At 40.5% G+C, this 18959-nt stretch overlaps 1 protein-coding gene across 2 annotated transcripts in view; it reads left to right on the top strand.

Annotated features, from left to right (window-relative positions):
• Positions 1 to 18690, top strand: part of SLC49A4 (solute carrier family 49 member 4) — a 108246-nt gene extending 89556 nt beyond the window's left edge. Inside the window, exons 8-10 of one of the 2 annotated variants that reach the window (XR_010840746.1) lie at positions 1454 to 1636; positions 5909 to 8578; positions 17011 to 18690. Coding sequence is in view for 1 of the 2 variants with exons in the window: in XM_059064403.2 (XP_058920386.1) it covers positions 1454 to 1636; positions 5909 to 6024 (299 nt within the window). In the remaining variant the exon portion in view is untranslated. Of the gene's footprint in view, positions 1 to 1453; positions 1637 to 5908 lie in introns of both variants that reach the window. The other variant, XM_059064403.2, reaches the window with a different exon arrangement.
• Positions 18691 to 18959: the final 269 nt, after the last annotated feature.

The following is an 18959-nucleotide window of genomic DNA, read 5'->3' as shown; positions in this document are numbered from 1 at the left end:
TCAGTGAGCATGAGGTGTGGGGTTTTGTTTTGTTTTTAAGAAACTTGAAAAGTGCTTCATGTTTTACATGTGTTTATATCCATCAGATGCTTCTCATTTAATCCTGTGACTAGCCTGGTCACTGCTTTAGCCAGCAATGCGTTCTTTATTCACCATCATCCTTTTGTTCTCTATTTCCATGTGTCTTCTAATCAAAGAAACTCAAAGTAATCAACAGCTATTTGTGGTACTAGAATGTGTTAAATATTTTGTAATCCTGAAAGGCTACTGTAATTGGAGGAGGAAGTGTGAGTTGAGATTAATTAGAGAAATGCTATTAGAAAACAGTAGATACAGTTTTTGTTTTTACCTCTTCAACAATGTTAGGGATTGTTAATGATTGCAATCGGGTGTGGTAAATTCTGGTAATTTGATATGTTCTATGAATAATACATAACAGATTTAGGGTAATTCCCTCACTTTCTGCAGTTCCTGCACATAATTTTTTTTACTTAACAAATATTTTTATTAAGAATATTTCCCTGGTAACTTTAAGGTTGGAATAATTGCTACTCATTATCATCAGTGGGCATGATATACTTATTAGTCTAAGGGGAGATGTTTTAGGTTTCTAAATAGGATATCATTTTTTCCTTATTGATTCTGTTTTTACCTTCAAATTAACATTTTTGAAGGTTTGTATACAAACAGCATTAATAAAATTATTTGGAGTGGGGTGCATTTCTCTAAACATTCTTTTAAGAATAAGAAGTGTCATTCAAAGATTTCACTATAGATTGGATTAATAGGCTATTTATTGGCTAATCGGGATCCTAGCCACTATTAATGATACACTTCTAGGTGAAATTTTTTTCTCTGTTCCAAAAAAGTCATGTATTTTTTTAAAAAAACTCTTGACATGAAACTCATTCTAAAATTGAGGACTATTTCTATTTTAAGTGTTTCTCCAGGAATTACATAGCAGATAACTTTTATTTTATGCTTGAGGGCTGTTATTAACCAGTCTTAAAATATGTAATTTTTAGTTACACTTAATGTTTCTTACATTTTTTTCTTAGATTTTAACTTCTCTTTAAAATTATAAAATGAGTCTAGATTTTGTGTTAATTTCCTATATCTTACCTATCCCTCAGTATGCCAGGAATGTGACTCAGGGGAAAGAATCCTTTAAATTATAGTGGTAAAAATTGTTTCTGTGCTTTGGAGTAATCCACCAAAAAGATAAAGCAAATAAACTAGTAATCATCCAGCAAGAGAACCTTTTCCTGTCTACTCCACAAAACCTGTGTGAAGAGCTGACAGATGTGTGAAGCTTTGCAGAAGTTCATCAGCTACCACCGAGAAGAGGTGAAATTCCAGAGTTGATACTCATGAAAGAGAACACCCAGAATATCCATCTGATGTGACTCACTGCTGCTCTTATGAAACTAAAATGTTTGTGTTTTTATTTTAGTGACATTGTATGCCTCCTGTATTCTCCTGGGAGTGTTCCTGAATAGCAGTATACCTATATTTTTTGAGCTTTTTGTGGAAACTGTCTACCCAGTTCCAGAAGGAATTACTTGTGGAGTTGTCACTTTTTTAAGTAATATGTTCATGGGAGTACTTTTGTTTTTTCTCACATTTTATCACACAGGTAAGAAATTTGACTTTTTATTTACTATCTAAATGTGTTAGGAGAGAGGTTTATGGCACTGATGTATAGGGAATTTATATGGAGAATTCCCACTAAGGCAAATTACTTTATTTGAGCTTTCACATGCAAAGAAGAGAAAATATCTTCTGTTGCTTTTCTTGAAAGGCATCCAGCCTGATGGAATGCATCCTCACTGCACCCCCCACCAAAGTTTCTGATTTAATTAACTTGAGTGGGGGGGCGGGCAGCATTTCTACTTTTAAAAGCCCACCAGCTGATTCTAATATGCTGGTTGTCATTGAGAACCACTGATATCTTGCTTTAAAAAAAAATACTTCAACTCTACTGTCTTAACATAAGGTAGAAATTAAGGTCAGGGGTATACATGTAGTCTAAAGCTTTGCAGATGAATGAGAGATCACCCAAAGAGTGGGTCGCCTGTATAGGACAGCTCTGTCCAATGGAACATTTTATGATAACAGAGGTGCTCTTTAGCTGTGCTGTCCAGCACAGTAGCCACTAGCCCATGAAGCTAATGCAGCTAGGGAACTGGAATTTTCATTTTATTTCATTTTGATGAATTTGTTTACATTTAAAGTGCTACATGTGGCTACCAAATTGGTTAGTGCAGGTACAGAGTGAAAAGAAGGTTGCAGTTAGAACCCAGGGGTACACCTTTAAAGAAGGGGGACGTCCTTACAAAGGAAGAAGGGTTGGGTTCCTGAACCCAAGTAGAGGAGTTAGCCTTGGATGAAAGGAGGTGGAGAGAAGGCAGTGTGTAGCATAGAAGCAGAGGCCTGTGCTGAGCACATTGTTGAGGAAGCTCCTCCTTGATGGCACCAACTTTCGGCTTAGAAGCCAGTTCATCTATGAAGAGTTGGTGGGAAGGTAGTGGAGAAGGGGCTTAAGGAGAGAATAAAACTTTAAAATAGCTTTTGAGGGGGTGGGAGGAGATGCTGCAGGGACAGCTGGAAAGCTTGCTGGGCATATTGAAGGCAGGCCCCACTGGTGTTGAGGTCTGCAGGTTTGTAGTGGCTCTGTTCTGCAGTTGTTTGGTTTTCTCTGGTATTCTCTTTTCCGTGGTCCAAATTCTGTCTCACTATTTTAGAAAACTGGGACACATTTATCTAGACTTCTTTTTTGCATGTTAAAATAAGGATTTATACTTATTTTATACATCTAGACTTTTTAAATTTTATACTTGTGAGTCTTAGATATAAATCTTTTATTAATTTCTACTAGGTTTATATCCCATTTTATTTCCTTGTCTTAAATAATTGAATATTACTACCTTTTTTCTGGTTGCTGTTTTCTTAACTACTCATCAGATACAGTAAATTTGGATAATTTGTACATAGAAGAATCTAATTTATAAGACTTAAATGTAAGAAATGGTCTAAAATGTGACACTCCAAGAGACCTAATTGTTCCTAGGAATTCTGACAGGCTTATAATTGAAATATTGTCTAGTGGTTACCAGGAGAACAGGTTCAACAGATGTGGATGAGTGAGAAGTAATTTTATATCTAAGAAGTAAAATGCAATGTGCTGGTCAAAGCTATCGGACAATTAACGTGGAATGAAGGGAGCAGGGCATCATACTGTGAAATTGTGGTGTCAGCTGGCTTCTCTTGAGAGAGAATGGAGACAATTTTGTTAAATTACCATAATTTTGGTTAAATCACCAAAGAAACTAGAAGGTTGGTTCTGGAAGATAGTGTCTGGAACCAGACAAGTACTTGAAGCCGAAAGTGTGGCATCACTGCAGGGAAAGGTGAGGTGAAAAGTAGAATGGTACTTCATCCTAATTAGTTCAGCCCCAGCAGAGCCTCACCATTTGGCGCAGAGCTCTGAGTAAACTATAGCACCTGCCTCACTGTAAATTGGTAGAGTCCTCAGGCTGCAGCACAGGAGAGGACAGAGAGCCAGCAGAAATGTAGAGGCAAGTCATGGGGGCTTGCAGTATGGATTTATAGTTTCTCTAGTGAAAGGCAAAGGGAAGGAATGTTGGAAAACTGTGCTCACTTTAAAAGACGTAAAAGAAAATTTCGATGGGTGAGGATTCTGTTGGTTTAATTACGTCATGGCACTGGGCTCCAAAGGACCACAGCCAACTTTGCTCTGCCAAGTCAGACTGAACTTTTAAGCAAGCCATTTCCTGCACATGAGAGCCCCTTAGATGTGGTTTATGTGAATGGTTTTCAGCGGGGACATGCAGAGGTTTCCATCTCTGACCTTTTTCTCTCTAAAAAGGCAAAAATTTCAAAGAACACTGGTAGTTGGTTAAGCCAGGGTGAACTTAGTGAAGGGTGGATTTGACTTCTCAGAGAGAGGCACAGTAGTGAAAAACAACCAACCAACAAACCATGACACTAAAGAGCAATTTTGAGTTATCTTTAGAGATTTCATCTGAACCCAGGTAGAAGGAATCGTTTTACAATTCTGATGAAATAAAGGTCTGCTTTGGCAATATTTGACTAATTTCTAGGTTTAAGGAGAGATAGGACAAGTTGATTGTTGCTGTATGTGTGTTGCTCTCGCTCCCTGTGAAATAGTCTCTAAAGTTTAGGAAACATCTTTGTTGTAGACTTCAAGTGCCATACTTTCTTTTAGCTATTGCTTAAAATGCGACCTTAAAGTAAAAAACGCTCACTTTTAGTATAAACAGTATGCTGTTATCTCTATTTTACTACTTTTTCTTTTCGTATTTTTCACTGCTTCTTTTTGCTTGTTATCAGAAATCCAGAGGCTATATGGTTAATATAAAAGCAGAAAATGCTTGGTGCATCATTTCAGGGAATATTAGAATAAAGACAAGATCCCAGAGATCACTGCGTTTCTGAGTGTTTAGATTCTAGTCAATCCAAGTAAAGGACAGAAAACAGCTTTGCATGAAAATACCATTGAAATATACATCTTTGTTCCGTGCTATAGAATAGCATGTCTGACTTTGAAAATGTAGAAATTGAGAGGTTAGGGAGGCTGCTTTTGTGAACATATTATAGGAAAAAAAGGTACTTCAGCACCTTTTCTGGTTGGTTTTCTGATTTCCATTCCTGAGCATAAATTGCTCTTTTAGCCATATGAATTATGGATTAATCTAAAGCAGCAGCATAGAAATCTTTAGGATGATTTTTGAAGCTTAAGGCAGTATTAGCATTCTGTAGAAGCACAGAGGGAAAATATAAACTTATAGCAGTGCCCAAAGGAAAAAAATGTACCAGGAAACGTGTTTCCTTCATTTTTTGTTGTGTTTTTATTTTTTCATTGAAATTGCTAAATGGATATTAAACTAGAGAAGTTATCCCCCCGCCAACCCCTTTATGCCAGGAAGCTGCTCGCTTCTGCACGGAAGCCTCAAGCCTGACTGACAGAGGGGGTTGGGATAGAAGGAAGCTGAACAGATGCCTGGCTCCCAGACCCCCGGAGCCAGAGGAAGCAGCTAGAGACAGCACAGTCGGCAGGGCAAGTATGTGTGTTTGGGTAGCAAGAGGCCCAGGATTGGCCTGTTGGAGAGTCCTGAATTCGTGAATGAGCATTTTTGAAGAAGCACGTTCTCAGTTTCATTAAATCAAAAAACAACATTATTTGAATTGCGTGTTTAGATGATTCCTGTAAATCTTCTGGTAATTGGCATCATATATAACCATTATATTAGTAGGAAAAAAAGACTAGAAGGAAACCAAAGTATTCACAGTAGTTTCTCCAAGAGTAGAATTTAGGATTCATTTTTTACATTTTACTTATTTTATATATATATTTGTATTTTCTACTCTGTGTTACAGTGATTACTACTTGATTTTTTGCTGAGAATTAGCTATTTCTGTCCAAAGAAATTTAGAAGTGTTATCTCAAAATTCAGGTGATTTTGTTTGTCTTTCTAATCCATCAGATATTTCTAAACAAGGACAAGAGTGATGGTGATAGGGGGCACTTTAAAAACAAACTAACATTTAAAGGTGATTGATTTTTCTGTCTTTGAAGGAATAGATTTTTTTTTTTTTTTTTTGGCCACCAAAGTCAAGTTGGGTTAAATTGTTGAAAAGTCATTAACAATACTGATTAAAAATATTCCACAGGAAAGCCCTTAACATATTACATGCATCACTTAGATTCCACATTTGTCACTGTTTATTGAAAGCCTGTTTTCAGGCCTCCCAGGGTGCATTTATTATAAGTGCTTTTGAATGCAAAGCAGGCTGCTCCCAGCATACAGGTGGTGTTCTGCTGGTGACACATGAATGCTTACAACTGCATGTTTTTGTCTTACAGAGTTGTCTTGGTTCAACTGGTGCCTTCCCGGGTCGTGTTTGCTCAGTCTCCTCCTTATTCTGTGCTTCAGGGAATCCTATGACAGACTGTATCTTGATGTGGTTGTCTCAGTTTAATAGCACAGACTTGAAGGAGTTTTTAAAAAGAGACTGGAAATCAATACTGCATACTGCACATTTGCTTGGAATTGCACATCTAACAGGAAAAAAAAAAGAAGAGAGAGAAACTTCATTCAGAGGTTTTGTTAGGTTACAGATGATCACATTAATTTAATTACTGCTAGGTAATAATAATGTGGAACTTGAGTGATAATAGTGGATTTAAAAACTGTATCAATGGCATACATGTGCCTGAGGCTGGGGTTAGAAGTGTGATGTCTTACACAGAAAGCACTACCTAGGTAATTCCCTCTATGTTTTGTGCCAGTGCTAAACTACTGATTAATTGTAACTATGAAAAGAAGTAAAGGGTGTCTATTACATGAAGATAACTCCTTCCCTAAGCCACATATCAGAATAGGAAGAAATGCCACTAACTTCTAAAGAAGTTTACCCTATATCAGATTTTAATTATAAAATAGCCAAGAGGTGTATCAATGATAGATATTAGCCACCTGTACACTACATTTTTTTCTAATAAAGCCATTTCTTATACGACTCCTTATTTTTAATTAGATCGGAAACCTTTGGCCACCTTAATTATGGTGATCAAGTGCTTTCCAGTGACTGCAGAGCACATACTTTGTGTCTCGATCTTAACTTATCCTCGTTTCTGTGAAATACAATTTCATCTGCTAGGCTCTTAAATGATTATATTAAATGTGACCAAGTGTTTAATATAGTCACATTAAATGCTGTGTGAAAAATGTAATTTCGTTCCGATTTAGCACTTTGTTAAAAGTGAAATGACAAATCCCATAGAACATCCTGTGTCTTCGGGCAGATACATGTGTGGTGGCATGGGATGGAAAATGCAGCACCAGCTGTTATTTACCAGGGTTGCATTTTATTAAATGACCCTTGTTTGAAAATAACAATTTATAGCATTGAAACTTTCAGATTTGTTGAGTGATTTCTGAATTACTTTCTTGTATCTCAATTCAGGTTATAAAATATTCAGTTCTATATAGAGTGTATATTTGAGAGGGCAGTGTTTTGCCGGTACCTGCCTTCCTTCTGTGGATGACAGCTTTTTCAAAAATAATACCCACTGGACAGCTCTCAGAAGTGTATTTCACTATGACATAAAGTATGCTCTGGTGGGGTTATGATATTACCACTATTCAGATTTACATAATTCCCCTCATGCTGGAAAATCAAACACTTTCTCAAAAAGTCAAGAATGATGTTTTATCTTCATTGTTCTCAGCTTCCTCCAACCCCCTCTCCTTTTTTACTCACTTGAAATTGTATCTTCATTGTCAGCTAAATATATGTTTTATTTGTCTTCTTCTGGACAGCAGAGTGTAAGGCAGCTCCTTCTATTAGCCAAGGTGGTGAAGTATGGTTAAGGGGACCCGGTCAGCACTTAATTGACTCATCTCCACACATTTGCACACACCATCACACACAGTCCCAGATACCCCTCCTTTCCCCCTTGGTAAGTTGAAGGCTATGCTTTTACTAACCTCGGTCCTAGAGGAGGATGCTATTACCGTCAGGCCTTCTAAGATCCGAAATTGTGCAACCTGGAAAGTAAGAAAACCCTCAAATTTAATATCTGTCTTCAGTCACCTTTAGACCATCCCCCTTTATAACCATCCTGCTAATAACTTAGCAGCCAGAACTGAAAGAACTGAGGAACTTGCTAAAGAGAAGAAGAAAACCTGTGAAAGCTAGGCTTAGTTCCTGTTAACTCTGTCATTCTTCTCAAATAAAAATAAAAGGAAAGCAAAGCAGAATTCTTAAGGATAATTGAAAGCCAGCCGGTCCAGGTATCAATAGTCCATGACCCAGGTGCTAAAATAACCACCACCCCTTCCTGTTTAGAATGAATCTAGAAAGGTGAGGGAAGAATTATGATGTATTTGGTTTTAGTCAGAACTGTTGTGTTTGAGGACACTCCTATATAAAATTTTGCTATAAGACTTCTCATACAGAGCATTTGAATTATGGTTAATTCTACTTTTAACACATAGTGAAAAATAACATTAAAAAATATTACCTAAATGACTGATTAGTTCAAAGACAGACCAAATGGGTAGTGATTTTAAATTCTTGCATTGTACCAGGCACCAACCACTGTTTTTAGCATATGTGAAATGAGATGAGAGGTGTCCCTTTGTCTCATTTACATCTGCTTAACCCCTCCAGCAGATAATTGTTCCAATCACAAGCTGCAGCTGTTTTAAATGATCAAGATTTCATATACCAAACCTGATAGAAAGAGAACTAAAATCTTCTAGGGGTGGGGAGAGGGTTACACATTATTTACTTACCTGTATATTTCATAATTTTTTTTTTTACTTTTGTATTTCTCACACGCATCAAAAGACCAGCCATCATCTTTGCACTTTATAAACAAACATTAAAGAGTCCTATGAATTTTATAAATGAAAAAAATCTTAACCCTCTACTAATCCAAGCACTCATTTTAGAATTTATAGGAACAGCCCCAGAGAGGTAAAGGATCTTGCCAAAGGTCACAATCCTAGTTAATGACAAAAGCAGGGCTTCCCTGGTGGCGCAGTGGTTGAGAATCTGCCTGCCGATGCAGGGGACATGAGTTCGTGCCCCGGTCCGGGAAGATCCCACGTGCCGCGGAGCGGCTGGGCCCGTGAGCCATGGCCGCTGAGCCTGCGCGTCCGGAGCCTGCGCGTCCGGAGCCTGCGCGTCCGGAGCCTGCGCTCTGCAATGGGAGAGGCCACAACAGTGAGAGTACCACAAAAAAAAAAAAAAAAAAAAAAAATGACAAAAGCAAAACTAACTAAAACCTAAATCTTCTGACTTCCAAAGCAGTCTTTTTTTCTCTACCTCAGAGAATTGCAGCTTTATTTGGACATTTTGGGGTGTTCTTGAATACTCTTTCATGTTCAAAAACGATGGGGCTTAAGAGTAAGATACTGTTAAAATTAGGTGATTGCTTGATTTCTAAGTAAAATCCGTCTTTTTTCTTCATCCCTATCCCGTTGGTGCTCTAACATCTCTAAGTCTTAGCTTGCAGTGAGTGACGCGATCTGAAAAGTTTCTGATGAATAATTCAATCCTCATAAACCAAGTCAACAGCATTATTAATTGGTAAGGACATGTTATAGTGTAAGTTCCCTGTGGCTTATCAGTGAATATTTCGCAGTTTATGGGAAGAAGCATTTTTTAATATGGTCCCTGGTGGAGATATAGAACAGATAATTACATACACAAATGCATTTCACTGGAGGGTAGAGCTAATAAAATAACAAGAGGGAGTCGAGCACCATTTTGTAATATTTAAGCATATATGGCCTAAGGGCCACGTTTTATCATAGATCATACATTCATGTTTAATTATTGAGAATGTTTACAGCTTGCCTTTCTAATGAGGGATTCAAGCGAAGAGATTTTAAATCGAGGAGATTAAATTCTCATCTACTCATCTTTTAATTTTTTTCTTTTTTTGTTTACTATTTTTACTAAAATCTGGGCATTCATCTTGCTGTTTGCATAAGTACAAGCTTCACTTTAAACTCAAGATCAAATGCAAGTGCATAGTAGATGTTTTAAATTAACATTAAAAATAACATTTATTCCTCATTTGTCCCAGAACCAATAAGTACAGGAATTACTGTGATTATACCATATTATCAAGCAAGTGCAAAAGCTGTGACATGAAGAAAGTGTCCTATTAAAAAAAATATATAGAAAACTATGAGGAAATTTCATCAGACCTATTTCATAAATGTAGGAAAAATAGAATTCCACTTTAATTTGTATGATTATAATCATATAGAAAAGAACGAGATAAAGCTTATTTCCATAATGTCAACAGTTTGCTAATCTGTTGGGAAATAAAAATAATACTGAGCGGGGAGAGTGTTGGACCATCCCAGAAGAATAAAACTTGACAGGGAAAGTTTTAGGTGCTCTTTTAACAGCATCCATTGGGATGCTGTTAAAAGCTCAATAGTGGTGAGTGTCTGCTCAGTAAGCAGGCATCTTGGCCATCCTGAGCACTCATGTCCTTTCAGGTGTCTTCCCAGTTCAGTTGGAACCTCAAACTTAGGAGATGACCTCTAGGAACTAATACCAAGGCCCTTAAGAGACTCTTGAGGGTGTCACCTCTGGCCAGGGGATGGGAATGATAGAGGCTGTGGGCACAGAGTACAGGCAATGACATGGCCTAAATCTCTCCCCTGAACCACTTCTCTTTTTATAAATAATTTTAGTTTGCTCTTGGTCAGGACTGAAACATCAGCCCCTTGTTTCACCTGACAGTTTCCTGAGGCTCTTCGCTTGTCCTCACTGCCCTGTACCTCAGCTTTCTGGACACTTGCATGAATCTGCCCTCTGTTCCATCCTGTTCTCCGCTTCCTTGAGCTGACTTCCTGGCATAGGCTTCTCTACCCTCAACCCTTCCCTAAGCTCCAGGGCCAAAAACACTGTCTCCTTCCTGCCTAGTAGTAAAGCCGTACACCTAGGCTGCCCTCTCATGAACAGGATGCTAGCATGAGCAGAACATAAACAAATCCAGGCACCCCAGAAAGATTTAACAGTTATTCTCACAGCCAAGTCGTATAAGTTAGCATATTCCCCTGAAATGGGAAGGGAATTACAAAAGTCTCTAACAAGTTTCTCCTACTTTTATTTTTTTTAATGCCTTTGTTTGTTTGTTTATTTTTCGGCCAGACGGCATGCGGGATCTTGTTCCCCGACCAGGGATCAAACCCGCGCCCCCTGCACGTTGGAAGTGAGGAAGCTTAACCACTGGACAACTGGGGAACTCCCTATTTGTTGTACTTTTAGAATGTGGACTAACTTGCCTTGTGTAGTCTTTCTCTTGTGTCTTGGAACCTGGTAGGCCTCAGACAATAGCCTTCCATCTCAGCCAACACTCAAAAAGAGAGCAAAGGGCTTCCCTGGTGGTGCAGTGGTTGAGAGTCCGCCTGCCGATGCAGGAGACACGGGTTCGTGCCCCGGTCCGGGAAGATCCCACATGCCGCGGAGTGTCTGGGCCCGTGAGCCATGGCCGCTGAGCCTGCGCGTCCGGAGCCTGTGCTCCGCAACGGGAGAGGCCACAACAGTGAGAGGCCCGCGTACCGCAAAAAAAAAAAAAAAAAAAGAGAGCAAAAAGCTGCCCCACCCTAGCTGTTCTGTTCATTCAACAAGGGAAAAGTAATTTTTTAAAAACAGCTAAAAAATGAAACAAAACATGAAATTCATTTCAGCAACCTTGGAAAAATGATAAAAACACATCAAACCATTTTAGCTCTAAACATGCTACATTTGGTACATTGCGAGGCTTGGGGCTCCAGAAGGGATGCCAGAAGATCAGCCCTACAAGCACAGCGCTCTTGGGGTTCCCCCAGCCTCTTCTAGTTTACAAGCGAGGCTTCTACAGTCTTGATCAAAATGGCAAGAATGACTTGGAGGCACTTTTGATTTACCTTAATGTTAGAAAATGATACTTTTCTAAACTACAATTTAATTTAGACTTCCTCTAGTTCAGATTGGCTTTCTTCCCATTTACCTGAAAGAACTGTAGAATCAGAGTTGAGGATTTAATCCAACACCCCATTTTACAAATAAATCAATAGAGAAGCTTTCAGGTTAAATGGCAACTCAGTTTTAGCAGATCACTTGACTCCTACACCAGCATTCCTTCCATAAGTGACCAGTGTGTTAACCAGAAATAATTTAAGTAAAATTTCTTCCAATTTTTTTGAAAATTGAAACACGTGAGTATATACCCATTATAAAATACCAGTACAGAAATATAAAGTGAAGTCTACCTCCAAACATATGCTGGTTGATCCATTCTCCTTTTCAGAGATAATCCCTATGCATCCTTTCAGAAAATTTTCTATGCATTTACCTACATCAAGTATAAAAACATAGAGAGGATTTAAAATCAAGTCATCTCAGGAACTATTTCTGAAGACCATGTTGGCATTAACACTTGGGCAGGAGTTTCTGAGCTCCTTATTTTTCTCCAAGACAAATCTGTATCAAACGTAGCAGTGGTTAATGGAGACATTTTACAGACCTGGTTATGTGCCATCAAGCTCTATCATATGCTGAAGTTTAAAGGTGAACTTCAATATGCAATATCGGTTTTCTTATTGGAAATATAGTCAGTTTTTAATGCTGCCAACTAAGGTCCATGCCCCGTGAGAGAAGAAAATGAATGATCCACCCCCAAAATCCAGACAGATTTTCTTGACAGAGTTTTCTTGGCTGTCCATCTCAGCAGAGGCACGCCATACTGTAGAAAGCAGAAAGTCAAGAAGACAGCTTATGCCATCCCATTTTTTAAAAAAATAATAGCTAATGAAGATTCTGGTAATCCTTAACTATTTTCCTGGTCACCTTCCTTAGCTGTTCTAACTTTCAAGCTACCAGTAAAATTGATGAACTGTAGTAGGACAAGAACTTAGCTTTGTTTGGTCACTTCTTTCTTTCCTGCCATCTTTCCCATCAGGCTTTCCCCTTTCTGGTTGTATCTTCCTATTTATTTCTGACTATGCTTAGAAGCAAGCTGTGTGAAACCCACATTGTTTGAGTTGCCCATATTATTGAAGAGAGCTGGCCAATTTCTTCATGAACTAGACTAGAGAGGACAGAAAAAGAGCCCTAGCCTAGGAGCCCCAGGGCCCAGCTCATGGCCAGGCCTGGTGTCTTCAGCTGTTTGACCCTGAGCAAGTCCCTTCATTCCTCATTTACCCACAATTCTAAAATGAAGGAGTGAACAAAGATGTTCCCTAAGGTCTCTTCCAGTTCAGAAATTCAGGTCTATTCTATTTAAATATTAGGAAATGACTGACATACATGCACCTGTTTGTGCAGTAGCCCTCCTCCTGTGAGTCCCTACACGTGAACACACAGACTCTTCCACCACACACACATTCAGCAACAAGAAGAAATGGCTTCTTCATTGCCTGTGCTAGAAGATAAGCTATAGGTACTGTTTATTTCCCCAACGGACCTTATATATGAAATGCAGCATTTATTAAATGTATCAAATGTGATACGAGAAAATCTGTCATCTGCTGTTGAGATAGCATCCTGGGAGCCAGGTGAGAGTACTGCATTTGCTCACTGGAATCAGGACAAAACAGAAACCCATCCTTTGGTTTGGTTTGATTCATTGTGAGTCGGCAGTGACTTGGACCTGTAGAAATCAAACTGTTGGATCAGATGGTAAAGCTGATCCTTGAACTGATATTTCTAGAGTGACAGCACCGAACGGATATTTATAGAGTTACAGCACCAAAGAATTGTAAGTTGCTCTGCAACAATGTCATCTCTAATGGCCAGATTCTGCCAGTAGAGCTGTGCATATATCTTTTATAGAGTGAGAACAGAGGTTTAGTAGGTCATGTCTGATCTGTACCCAGGTGTTAGGAAACAAGGCTTCACTGAAATTATAACATGGGCACAAAAGCTGTCAGAGAAATGAACCAAAAGTCCAGCCTGAGAGTCAGGAGGCCTGGGTTTCAGTCTCTCTCTCCAGGGCAGCTGCTGAGCACCTTGGGGCTTTGGAAAAGTCACCTGTTCTCTCTGGACCCTGGCTTCCTCTAAAATAGAAGGGTCAAGTGGATGTTCCTTTTTGCTGAAGAGTTTTATAGCATCTGATATACACTTATTTGGTCACCCACACACCAGACACAAAGTAGAAAACAATACGAGTGCAATACCTTTCCACTGGTCCTTCCAGTTACACACTATCTTTTCAAACAAGCAAGGAGCTTCTACAAGGAAGGCCCCATTAGTCATGCATTATAGGTGCCAGGCAGTTATGGAAACTCTCAGGCCATTGACATATCCACTATTCCTTCATTCACACTTTTATTCATTCTATATACAGAGTAATTACATGTGTGCACTGTGTGCCTGTGAAGGGGAATCAGAAAAACAAAACATGTTTCTACCCTTTAGGACATTTTAGACAGATTTTTTAAAAAAAACACTCTCCTGAACTAGCTATAAAAAGGAATAATGAGAGTTTCCCAAATAATTATGCATAGCAGGAACCCAATTTTTTTTTCTTGTACCATCATTAACCATAACTGATTTCAAGGGAAGGTATTCTGTTCCATTGGAATTTCCACCGTAGGCAGATCCTGTATCTGTCTGGGAGCACTGAATCAATTTTCACATGAGGAATCCCAAGCCTTCCCATCATCCCATGGCTGGGGGGTGGGTTACTATTCCTTTAGGAAATTGAGAAGGTTGTTGGCACCTCCAGCTTCCTCTGAAGACAAGACTTAAATACAAACACACCAAGATACACATAAGGCCTTGTGCGTTTCCTTTCTAAAAGGAATTTGAATTTTAACAGAGAACAAAGACTAAACACCAAAAGAAAGGGTTTCTAGTGATAGAACTTGGGACATCAGCCCATCAGAGAGAGAAGGGCTGCTTTGGGGGCAGGAGACTCTATGGGAGCCCTTCAGCTGTGTCTACCTGTGAGTAAATCTAAGCCACACTTTGAGGCATCGCTATTGCAGTCCTGGCCTTTTAAGCCTTTGCAGAAACCCAAAGATGCTCAAAAGGGCAGGTTTCAGTTCTGCAGATGGGTTTATTTACTGCCAATGTCCCCACCTCCAAATTTACTTCCCTCTTCACCAGAAATAAATCTTTTGAAGGCTTATGAAAATTAAGTATTAGGAAAATTCTGCCCCCATCCTAGTAGATTGCATCTACAAGTCCCAAACAAAATCGCTTCCTTGACTTACATGCATATAAGGTCAAGGAAGGTCTGTGACTCGGAGAAGCGGCCTGGAAGAAGTCAGGGCAGGTGCCTGATCCCACCCCTCCTGCTATAGGCAGGACGGGGCTGCCCACTGGAATCCAGCTAAAATGGAGGGCTGTGCTGGGGTGGTCCTTTTCCTCTCAGTCCTTCCCTGAACTCACTAATTCACATTGCACTGCTCTTCCTGATCAATAACTTATTGCTGAGAAAATCAGTAAATGACGTAAATGTCTCCAGTGGAGCCGTCCCCCTCCATGACCCCACTCTCCTTTTAGTCTGCGCCCCAGAATCCTTGTTCCACGTCCCATAGAAACGCAGTTACCCTTGTCCTTTTCAGGGAAAAAGACATTGATTGAGAGCTTAGCCCTGACATTTCACCCTCTTTTATCTCAGAACACAGAAGCCCCTTCAAGTTTGTTGTCTTTTTTACTCAAGGTTAATATAGATCCCCAGGCACTGGCAACTCCATGCTGCATTGTCTGCTATAATTGTCCTTCCATCTAATTGGGCAAAAGGCTACTCTAATGAACCAGCTACTGATTCCCTTACCTATTCACTCTTTTATCAGTATTCCTTTACCAGTAAATTCTTTGTTATCTAGGTCCTGCAATTTATTTCATGTTTTTTTAAACTTTTAATTTTTTCTTACAAAATTGTTTCTTTTATCTTATAGCAGACTGTGATCTTTTTGCTTCTGAGTACTTTATAATACAATTCGAATATAATAGAACATTCTAAAATAAAGCCAGGCAGGGATTTCATCCTAACTACTATTAAATGCTGGGAGAGGCAGATCTTATTTTTTAAAAAAGAGAGGAGAGCTGGGATGGAGGAAGCTGGATCTCATAATTCAACCAGTATATTTCGGGCTCCTGCTACATGCTGAGCACAGGGCTAGGCTCTGAAGATGCAGAAACAAATAAGACAGCATCCTGGCCCTCAGAGAGATTCATATTCTGATGAGTTCGTTCATAACAACTGTAATTCAAACCTAGCAACACCCCCCAAAAGCTGTTGGAAGCTTTGTAGCTTATTTCTATGACTGTCTATGGGATCTTACTCTGTTTGGAAAAATACGCTCTAAATCCTGCTTTCTTGGGCCATTAGAAATCCATGCTTGTCCCTAATCCGTTTTTATAGTTACGTGTAACCTTCATAGAGTAAAAAATGCGTCTGGACAGCTTTTGAAGTGTCAGGCAGAGAAATCTGTTTTGATGGCTTGAAAAGAAGTGGAAAAGTTTTAGGGAAAGCTAACAAGCTTCCAAAGAGTTCAGATCTGCTAGTGTTCAGACTTGGGATTAAGCAGAGGGAAAAACCTCCTAGCAAGAGGGAGCTGGGGCCATGTAAGCATGGAGACCCCACTGGAGGAGTTAGCGAGATAGAAGCCAGGCTACAGGCGTTTGTTGATATGTCTGCTGAGTGAAAATGGAGAAGGAGGTTTGGAGGCAGGGAGTTGTGGTGGAAGCAGATTCTGGAAAACAGAACCCCCAAACTGGCTTGTTCTCAGAGTCATCTGGACCAGCCTCCCGCCTCCAAGCACATCCTGCCTGCGCTGTGTCTGGCCAACTGCTTTTTCAGCTCTCGAGGGATGGAGATTGTACAACCTACCCTGTCATCTGTTCCAGAGCCACCCCCGCCCTGCACTTAGAAGTTCTTACTTTTAAAGAATGGAAGCAGGAGAGAAGTGGTCCAAAAATGGGGAGACAGCAAATCTGGGCAGAGGAACTGTCATGGAGCTTGGAGATGGGGACCGTCTCTGCTTGGAGATGGGGACCTCACACCCCAGGGCGGGTGGGGACACTAGAAAGGGAGCCAGCCATCTGGGAACCGCCCTCGTGGAAGCCCTGTCTGGCGGAGCGGAGGTTCCCATTCTGCTCCACGAAAGCAGTGGGAATCTAGACATCCACCACCTCTTATGCCTTCAGTACCCTATTGCATTTCATACACTCTGCCCGAGTCATTTCTTTTCATACCAATGCTTGTATGCAAAGAAATCTTGGGTAGTCCAAGTGGATTTTATTTATTTATTTTTGCGGTACGCGGGCCTCTCGCTGTTGCGGCCTCTCCCGTTGCGGAGCACAGGCTCCAGACGCGCAGGCTCAGCGGCCATGGCTCACGGGCCCAGCCGCTCCGCGGCACGTGGGATCTTCCTGGACCGGGGCACGAACCCGCGTCCCCTGCATCGGCAGGCGGACTCTCAACCACTGCGCCACCAGGGAAGCCCCCAAGTGGATTTTAGAGCCAATTAAAGTCACCATGTCTTACTCCATTCAGACTTTTCCATCTGCCTTCACCCTCTCAGTCACACTCCTAGAAGCAAACCGGAAAGTCCTTGCAACCAAAATTACTATCTGAAAGCCCAAGAGCTTTCTTGTTCTCCCTCTGTTCTCAAGCCACAGTGTGTTGGTCTGATTTTACTCCATTTATAGTTCTCTGGCTTTCATGGCTCTGCACCACCTGACAGAGCAGGAAAGCAAGCAGAGGCCAGGGGATCAGGTGGAAGGAAGTAGAGGCAGGATGGCTGCAGAAGCAGAGCAGAGGCAGCTGCGGACGCGGGAGCCTGCAATAGCCGCGTGATCCACGCTGGGATCCTAGTGTGCCGTACAGGCTCTCGCATTCCCTGGGTTTCCTGGAGGTGGCCCTTCCCTCAGCCTTGGGCCTCCCCCTTGGCAGTGAGTCTCAATTGCAGTTCATGCCCTCCCTGTCCCCTCCTCCCAGTCCCAGGCTACGCTGAAGCTCCTGACTCCTTTTCAGTCTGTGGAAGAACAGAGTCCCTGCCTGTTGGGATCTGGTCCACTCTGGGGATGGTTTTTAGCTGAAACTGCTGCAGTTGAGCACAAGAAGTTCTGACTGCCAGAGTGAAAGAGTACTCCAGCAGGCTGCAGCAGATTCCCTGCCTCTGGGGCTGTAAATAAGAGAACGGTCCAGGACCGTCCCAGAGGACTAAAGATAGACCAGATGATCTCTTGAGCTTCCTCCCAGCTCCAGAACCTGACTTTTAAATAGCAACACTAAGATCCAGGTGACATACAGGCTTACTGACAGCAGGTGCTTCTCCTCCCATGACACCCCATGTACCTGGGCAGATATTCTTCTCCCAGCAGGAGACATGGTGCAAAAATAGACAGGTGCAGGGATGGGGCTTAAAATCTGCCCACATTGAGCCTTGATGCCAGGGCATGTGCATATCTGCTGGCCCAGCTCTGTGACCTGGTGGGTCTATGCAACTGTCAAAACATGAGTGTGTGTGATAAATTCCCCTCTGATGCTCATCACAACTTCTGAGTGTTCTGTGCATTTTTAAATAATTCTGACCATGTAAATATTATATTACATTTTAATAAAAAGATTTTTTTTTGCATTTTACTTTTGTAATATTTGGGGTTTTATAGATTTTTATTTTATGGCCAAGTATACTTTTGTAAGGAAATGTTGAAGTCTTGAGTATTTTTATTCTTTTCAAACTATAGTTAATGTCAACTGTAAGCACTGATAAATATTATTCATATGCGGTTTTCCTTCCTTTCCATCGGGTCTTTTTAAGGAAATGTGTTTTGGCATAACATTTTATTTAAAACTCTGCTTCATTTTACACATTGTGAATACTGAAGATTCTGAAAAATAAAGATGCATTTAAAATCTCTGTGCTGTTACATTTTAGAAATGGTAATGTGCATTGCTTTGCCAAAGTGGTAATTAAATGTTTAATGGTTTAGAACTCCTAGTTCAGAATGGGGCTTCTAGTCATTATTCACAGTATGGAGCCTCCGTGTCAGCCCCCGCTTCTTGGGAGAGTGCACATGAGAATGGTGATTTCCTGCTCAGTTCAGAAATATGGTTATGTTGACATTATAGTTACTGTGCTGTGGTTTTGCAATAAATGTGTATTGAAAGCACTTGTGATGACGTGGTCCGCATTTTGTTTTTAATCAAACTCCAAATGGCAGTAGGAGTAGAGCCAAAGCTCCTTGAGCATTTGGGCAGCGAGATGTGGTGGGAAAAAAAAACCATGAGTTTGGGAGCAGGACAGGCTGGGCCAAATCCTGCTCCTCCACCGGCAAGCCCTGAGACTTGGGAATTCTTTCAGCACTTCTGGAGATCCTGTGTTCTCATCCATTAAAAAATAGAACTAAAATAAAGGAGGGGGATACTTATACATTTTGTG

Source organism: Kogia breviceps, chromosome 5, assembly GCF_026419965.1.
Source record: "Kogia breviceps isolate mKogBre1 chromosome 5, mKogBre1 haplotype 1, whole genome shotgun sequence".
Lineage (NCBI taxonomy): Eukaryota > Metazoa > Chordata > Mammalia > Artiodactyla > Physeteridae > Kogia > Kogia breviceps.
Note: the sequence above shows the minus strand (reverse complement) of the source record. Positions and strands in the feature narration are given on the sequence as shown.